Source organism: Cydia amplana, chromosome 7 (genome assembly GCF_948474715.1).
Source record: "Cydia amplana chromosome 7, ilCydAmpl1.1, whole genome shotgun sequence".
In the NCBI taxonomy this organism is placed as follows: Eukaryota; Metazoa; Arthropoda; class Insecta; order Lepidoptera; family Tortricidae; genus Cydia; species Cydia amplana.
In genome coordinates, this window is record NC_086075.1 from 13,272,764 (window position 1) to 13,281,497 (window position 8,734).

General features: G+C 41.1%; 1 protein-coding gene across 1 annotated transcript in view; it reads left to right on the plus strand.

Moving 5' to 3' along the window:
- Positions 1-8,181, plus strand: part of LOC134649673 (tachykinin-like peptides receptor 86C) — a 90,790-nt gene extending 82,609 nt beyond the window's left edge. The window contains exon 9 of the mRNA XM_063504512.1: positions 8,039-8,181. Within this exon, the coding sequence (XP_063360582.1) occupies positions 8,039-8,147 (109 nt within the window). The 3' untranslated portion in view covers positions 8,148-8,181. The remainder of the gene's footprint in view (positions 1-8,038) is intronic.
- Positions 8,182-8,734: the final 553 nt, after the last annotated feature.

Sequence of the window (8,734 nt, forward strand, 5' to 3'; positions counted from 1 at the left end):
TGTATCACTACTTATGAGTTTTTATCACTACATAGTATAAAACAAAGTTGCTTCCCGCTGTCTGTCTATCTGTATGTATGCTTAGATCACAGACTTAAATATACCTAGATGACGCAAATGCATCTACTTTGCGTGTCCGAACCCCGACCAAGCGTCGAGGTTGGCCGTCGCTATTGACGTTCCACGTGCGCCAGTTGTTGCAGCCGGTAGTCCGTAAAAAATTAAAAAAATCCTCGTTGCGTGTTAATTAACGGCAACAGCCCAAAAATTGCAAGCACCCAAGAGCAAGGACATATTTCCTATCACAGGTAAGTAATTTTAAAATGATAGTATGCGTAAATTCATTTTAAAACAATTTTTTAAGTATTCCAAGTTGTGATTCCAATAATATACCTTAGTAACTATAGATTAACGTTACAATACTATATTTACATTACATTGCCTGTTTGCTTTGAGCGTTTGATCTGACGTTGTGAGTTAAGAGACGATGAATATCGGACTAGCGATACTGTCGCGCATCGCTTCGACTTCGTGGTACAGGCCGTTTATCATTCGTCCGTCAAATTTAGCGACTAGTGTTGTTCGTTCTACCGATCGCTTCTAATAATCGATTTTAATCGATATCGGACAGATTAATGATATTAACTATTAAAAAAAACTATTAGTAGTTATTGATAAAAAAAATCATGTCCTAATTTTACACGACACCTTTTGTTAACGCACCAGCGGTCAAACCAGTCCGGGAGGGGTGAGGGCTGCGGAGCATGATGACGTCACGACCGCGGCGAGCACTCACCGCGCACAGCACACACGGCTCTCGACTACCGTCTCATATGTACATACCTAAACTATTGTAAAAAGCAAATTATAATAAGTTAACGTGAAGCAGGAGTTTTCTTGAAGAGTCAAACCCCTCAGCTGAGCTGTTCATCAATAACAGCTCCGACAATTGGCGACCGTGACAGGACTTGGTACCAAAGTCCACATTCCAATCTAACGGGACATAGACGGGCGAGCGGAATATTCTATACGGATTGCAACAATTGCACCTGCATCCAGTGTTCGTCATCGCAATTATTCAGGAAAGTAGCCCATCCTACATTTTCCTTAACACCTGTGATCCATCCATTCCCCTTAATTTGTGTGAATATAGTGCTCAGCCCTCCGCTTTGTCTAGACCTTGAAGTGCTCATAATTCGTGATAAAATATTAATTAATCAGTGCTATAGGTATTAAAATCGCTGCTTATTCGTTCCTGTGCATAAAGTTAAGGATAGCCTACTTGCATTCATGAACTACGTAAAATGCTAGCATTAAATAGGTGTATCTACTCAGTGCGATAAGCGGCGTCCATTTTGTGTTGCATCAGCTTTGCATAGCAACAGCATTTATTCTGCTTAATTCTTATGAAATCTAATCTTTCTTCTTCACTACATATCTTGCTTTAAGCTATTTTTATTTAGTTAATAAAATTATAACAAATTATTCCTTTAATACAATTTCAGTTACTTAAAACCAGAATAACAAGAGCTCCGTTAGGAATTTCGATTCAAACTTTAAGATTAGTCCCTAAATCAGCTGCAAAATAGTGTGTTATTTAAACTCATACGGTCCTAACCGTGCATTCCAGTGATTACGGGAGTTCTGCCCACATTCCTGTGCCAAGCAGTGCGTGTTGTCGTGCACGTCACGTCACCTACTTCGCTGCAAGTCAGCGTGCCAGTGGACCAGTTGTCAAGACTCTTAATTGGGTTTGAGTGCACAGATTATTCTACCTAATTATTTATTTGCCCTTGATTGAATTAGTGTGTTTAGTTTATAAATAATTAACTGAAAATGTCAGAGGAAGCTGTAAAAGAATTAGTAAAACAAAGAGGCACTTATAAGGGCCGTGTAACGAGATATAAGGAGTATCTTTCTAATATACAAAAAATGGATCGTTCAAACATAACTTCATTACAAATTAAAGAAATATCTCTTCGTTTGGCTAGACTGCAAACGTTATTTTCGGAATTTGACTCGATTCAAACACAGATTGAAATGAATAGTGTTAAGTTAGATGAACAGATGGAAGAAAGGGACGCCATAGAAACGCAGTTCATTTCTCTCATCTCAGCCACGCAAGAAATAATTGATTCTCATCAGAACAATGATGACCGTGGTTCCGAAGGTGCACGAACAGCCCAATCGACTTTCGAAACGGGCCCTGTTAGTAAAATTCGTTTACCGATCATTTCACTGCCGTCATTTGATGGAAACTACTTAAAATGGTTGGAGTTTCGCGACACCTTCGAAGCCATGATCCATGTGAACGAGTCCATTCCTGACATAAATAAATATCATTATTTACGCTCCTCTCTTGAGGGCAGCGCCAGTGTCGTAATAAAATCACTTGAGTTTACAGCTAAAAACTACAAAACGGCATGGGAATTACTATGCGAACGATTTGATAATAAAAATCTACTTATAAATAATCACATGAAGGCATTATTTAACATAGATCAGCAGACTCGAGAGTCTCATAGGTCAATTCGATTTCTTATTGATCACGTGACAAAAAACTTAAGCGCCCTTAAATCTTTAGGCCGCCCGACTGATTCATGGGATGACGTAATCATCTACTTAGTCGCGAGTAAACTCGATCCCACTACGTCAAGAAAGTGGGAAGAACATAAGGCTGATTTAACAGTCTTACCTGCATTATCCGAGTTCTTGAAATTCTTGCGCAGTCGGGCCGATGTACTCGAAACAATGGTAGCTTGCAGGAGCGATAAACCAGCCGAAAATAAATACCTACAGCCTAAGGCTACTAAGGCGTTTGTCGCTGCTGCAACTGCGCCTCGTAAACAACAAACACACTCTAGTAAAGCGCCGCCGACGTGTCCGGTATGCCACGGCGCGCATAGGATCTCGGAGTGTGTCAAGTTCAAGGACATGAACGTCGAAAGTAGGTCAAGCGAAGCCTTGAAGTTACATCTTTGCTTGAACTGCTTGAGGCGTGGACATAACGTCGAACAATGCCGTCTCGGTTCGTGTCAGGTCTGTAAGGAAAAACATAATACATTATTACATAATTATAATAAATCATTATCCCTACAGGCAGATAATAAAACAGCTGGCCCGGCACCCGTCATTAGCGCGGCCAGCGCGTGCGCCGCGAACGCGACAGCTGATCCGGAGATATTGTTATGCACAGCTTTAGTTAAAATAACGAACGTCAAAAATAACAAATCTCACATTGTTCGAGCTATGTTAGATCCCGGTTCGCAGAGGTGTTTCTTAACTGAACGCATGAAAAATAAGTTAGGATTTTCTGACAATAACAAAAGGCCAGCTTGCGTGTACGGCTTAAATAAATTATCATTTACCGTCTCAGATCGATGTGAGCTCAATGTAAGTTCGTTAACGAGTCCTTATGAGGTTAATATACGCTGTTTCGTCGTGGAGCATCTTATAGATAGCCTACCTAACAATTATGTAGATACATCAGAATTAAACATACCTGCGGATATACAGCTGGCGGATCCTGGGTTTTATCGTCCTTCTGAAGTCGATCTGCTACTGAGTGCTGAATTTTTCTTCAGTATCACGACGTCGGAGAAAATTGAACTCGGACCAAACAAGCCTATTCTTCAATCTTCAAAACTAGGCTGGTTGGTTGCGGGGCCCACGGGTGACGTTGATTCGGATGAGGACGAGATCGTGCGTTGTTGCTTTACGAAACAAATCTCACAAGATCTCACACGGTTTTGGGAACTTGAAGAAATTTCATTACCGAACGTCACTAATAGCAAGGAGGATAATATTTGCGAAAAACACTTTTTAGATAACACGCGACGTTTAGATAACGGTCGATTCTTAGTTAAAATGCCGTTACGTGAAAATCCGAAACCGCACTTGGCGATAGTTATTATATGGCAAAAAAACGATTCTTGAACTTAGAAGCTAGATTGGATAAAAATCAAGTTCTTAAAAAACAATATTGCGACTTTATCAAGGAGTACGAAGAATTAGGGCACTTGAGTAAAATTGATAAACCCGACTTCGGTTATTATGCTCCCCACCACGCTATTATTCGTGACAGCGAAACTACAAAATTGCGGGTAGTTTTTGACTGTAGTGCTAAATCTAGCACACAAAAATCCCTTAATGATATACAGCATATAGGACCCGTTATACAGGATGAATTATTCGATATTCTCATTAGGTTTCGACAGCATGAATTTGTTTTGTCCGGGGACATACAAAAAATGTACCGGCAGATTGTCTTGGACGAATCGCAGCGCCATCTGCAATTAATCCTTTGGAGGGACGATAAAACCAAACCGCTTGATGTACTTAGGCTAAATACGGTGACTTATGGAACCAGCTCGGCGCCTTTCTTAAGCGCTAGGTGTATTGTACAGTTGGCAAATGAGTGTCCCGACAAAGTAGTGTCCGAAATAATTAAACATGATTTTTATTATGATGATTTCCTGAGTGGCGCTGAAAGTGAAAACGAGCTAAGGCACATTTACGAGTTAGTTAAAGAAACGCTTGCCTCAGCTTGCTTTCCTATTCACAAATTTCGAACAAATTGTCCACAAATTTTCGAAGATGACTGTACTTCAACTCAGTCATTAGATTTAAATAAACAGGCCAGCGTATTGGGCTTAATTTGGTTTCCTGATCATGATAACCTATAATTTTCAGTGAAATTGGACAAAAATACCTGTGGCATAACAAAGCGGGTAATTTTGTCCAATACTTGCAAAATATTTGACCCACTGGGCTTGCTCAGCGCATGCACAATAAAGCTAAAAATATTACTTCAAAATTTATGGATTCTTAAATTATCTTGGGAAGATGAAGTACCAATGGACGTAAAAAAAATCTGGCTTAAATTTTTGTCAAATGTTTTGTGTTTCAGCCCAACTTCAATTCAGATGCATTGTTTTGTGGATGCTTCTCAAGCCGCTTATGCGGCGTGTATCTACTTGCGGTCGACAGATGGCGCTGGCAATGTGGCTATTAATCTTTTATGTGCCAAAACGCGCGTGGCACCAATTAGAACATTATTAACGATTCCGAAACTCGAATTGTCAGGAGCTTTATTAGGCGCCCGGCTAGCTGATAAGGTCACCAGTGCATTGCGCTGTTCTGTAGATCGCAAGGTGTTCTGGACTGACAGTTCCGTGGCGTTGGGCTGGATACGCAACAAACCAAAACTGTTTAAGGCGTTTGTATCGAACCGTGTTAATGATATCCATGAATTAACTAAGAGAGATTCCTGGCGGCATGTGCCTACTGCCTTAAACCCTGCAGACTTGGCCTCCCGAGGAGTCGAACCTGGTCAGTTACCGGAACTGAGTTTTTGGTGGCACGGCCCATCCTTTTTATTGCATGATGAGAGTAGCTGGCCACTTAATATAGGTTCGATATATACCAATTTACCTGAAAGGAAAGATCAGAGCGATTGCTCAATATTTGCCATGATTAATATTGAGCAGTCGCCCTTGATAAAATTTGAAAATTATTCCAAGGCAAATAAATTAAAACGAATTGTAGCATATATATTTCGGTTTATTCACAACTGTAAAAACCCTAAAACTAAAACAAACGGAACCTTAAAATTAGAAGAAATAAACAACGCATTGACCTACTTAGTAAAACTATCACAAAAACAAACTTATGCTACAGAATTAGCTACACTTTTACAGGGAAAGAAGCTTAAAACTAAATCATATCTGTCGCAGTTAGCTGTCTTTGTTGACGGTGACAGCGTAATTAGAGTAGGTGGTCGCTTACAAAATGCCGATTGCGATTACGAAAAAAAGCACCCGGTCCTATTGGACGGTAAGCATCACTTCACACGGCTCTTGATGGAAGGCGAACACCTACGTCTACTACATGCTGGCCCTCAGTTGCTCCTTAGCTCCATACGCGAAGAATTCTGGCCAGTAGGCGGTCGGTCTTTAGCGCGTAGCGTCGTTCATAAATGCGTGACATGCGTACGACTTCGAGGTGAGGCTATGAAGCCACTGATGGGCAATCTACCTGCAGATAGGGTTACCTCGTTTTACCCCTTCCAGGTGTGCGGCCTTGATTTTGCGGGACCCTTCATGATTTCCAGCAAAAAGGGAAAGGGTAACCGCATAACAAAATGCTATTTAAACATTTTTGTCTGCTTTGCAACTAAGGCCGTCCACCTGGAAGCAGTCAGCGATCTTAGCACTAATGCCTTCATCCTAAGCTTACGTCGTTTTGTGGCTCGTAGATGTAGACCGCATACAATTTATTGCGACAATGGCACTAACTTTGTTGGGGCAAATAACGAATTAGGTAGAATGCTAAGATCCGCTCAAAATTCAGTTTATGAGTTTGGCAATGAGGAACACATTAAATTCATTTTTTCTCCACCCTACTCTCCTACTTTCGGTGGAATTTGGGAAGCAGCTGTTAAATCGGCCAAATTCCACCTAAAGCGAATTATGGGTAATGCTAGTCTGACGTTTGAGGAGCTGAGCACGTTATTTTCTCAAATTGAGTCGATCCTGAACAGCAGACCCCTCACTCCTTTCTCGTCAGACCCTACTGATCTTTACCCTCTGACTCCAGGGCACTTTCTGGTGGGGAGACCCATGACTTCACTGCCGTCACCCCCCGTTTGTCTTAAAAACCCTGATAGGTACCAGAGGATCGAGCAGCTGCGCCAGCATTTCTGGCAAAGATGGCGGAACGAATACTTAGCCGAGTTGCAGCAACGCACCAAATGGCGCCAGAGGCAGAAGGAGCTCAAGGTTGGAGACCTGGTGGTGTTCAAGGAGGAGAACACCCCACCACTCAAATGGAGACTCGGGAGAGTCCTAGAAGTTTATCCAGGAGCTGACGGAGTCTGCAGGGTTGCAGATTTCACCACGCAGAAGGGCGTGGTCAGAAGAGCACTCAACCGAGTGTGCCCCCTCCCCTGCATGAACGATCTTGAAAGCAGCAGCTTTCAAGGGGGGCAGGTTGTTAACGCACCAGCGGTCAAACCAGTCCGGGAGGGGTGAGGGCTGCGGAGCATGATGACGTCACGACCGCGGCGAGCACTCACCGCGCACAGCACACACGGCTCTCGACTACCGTCTCATATGTACATACCTAAACTATTGTAAAAAGCAAATTATAATAAGTTAACGTGAAGCAGGAGTTTTCTTGAAGAGTCAAACCCCTCAGCTGAGCTGTTCATCAATAACAGCTCCGACATAATAGCTAGCTAGCTAGATAGCTTAATTAAAAAGAAGGGTAATTTAAACACATACGATTATGTCTGTCTATACGTTTAGTAGGGTTATAAATTTCTATTGTGTTAAAAAAAACTTTCATTATTTTTGTTTTCCACATGATCCAGTCATAGATTTTGAAAATACCAGTTTAATTGAAGGGAAAAGTTGGGAAGAAAATCATTTGTCTGTTTTATCATTCGTCTGTCTTTATCATTCGTCTGTCAGAAAATCGATGTCATTCATGACTCATAACAATCGATTTGTGATTTTTGGCGTAGTTCGCGGGGAGCGGGGAGTGAGCGAGCGAGACCGCAGATATAAAATCTATGAGTATGAGCAAGACAGTTGAATCGGGGCAGAGGGGCATCGGTGTCTATGAATCGGTTAGGATTTCCCATCACTATTGCGGCTGTGACGTCACAGTAGGTGGTAAAAAGTCGGCACGCTTGGTTTCAATACAAATCGTGATATTTGCTTGATCTATGGTATATTTAAGTCTGTGGTTGAATTAAAAAAGTACATATTATGTACTTTTTTTACTTAGGTAGTTACTTAAATTTGCATTTAATTATCTATTACTTCATTATTATAACCAAGCGCATTGCTAATAATGTATAACTATAGTGTCATTAATATTACATTTTACTTGATCTTTAACTATCAGAATAGGAATTGTAAGATTACTAGGTACATTACATTTAAATATTTTTTTTTCCTCCCAATGCATTTTCGTTACCCGTATCGAACTGGCTACTATTCTAATAATCCCTCTGAAGTATGCGTATCCACAGGTATAGAGGAACCGCGCGACTCAAGAAGAAATGTAGTGAGCGAGTGGCCGCCATTGTCGTATCGGGATCGACCAGGCCTGCGGTCGCAGAGACCGTCTTTGCTTGCTAGCTGCCCGCGCTGCCCGCACTCCTACTATGATGGTAAGTAACTATAGCTTTGTCACAAATAAAATCTTGGGAAAATGTCGAACTAATTATGATTTCATTCATCATTCATTCGATTTAAGAGCTGGGCTCTTGTCGGTGCAGCGTGATGAAGTTGTCTCCACCTTGGTCGATCCGAAGCCAGCCCTTTAGTGTCCTGGTACGACACGGTCCCTACATGCTCCTTCACTTGACTTCACATTATGATTTCATAAAGTATTATAAAACGCGAAAGGTTATAAGTGTGTAACAAAATCTTGGTTTATTAAACTACCGTCGAAGAATTTTGGTTTGGTTTGAAAAACTGTCTTAATTATTGTCTCCTAATTATTTACGTAACTTACCAAATGTTTTACAAATCGACGAGAACCATGAATACGCACTATAATTTGAAAGTTAGAATGCCACTCCAACTCATTCAGTTGTTTCATAAATATTTTGCAGGATGTTTTTACGGGACTCTGGCTTCTGAGTATAGTTTGCTCTAAAAATACAAGTCTTTGTAGATTCTGTGTAAATATTAGTAAAATATATTTTTTGTTTCAGCATATA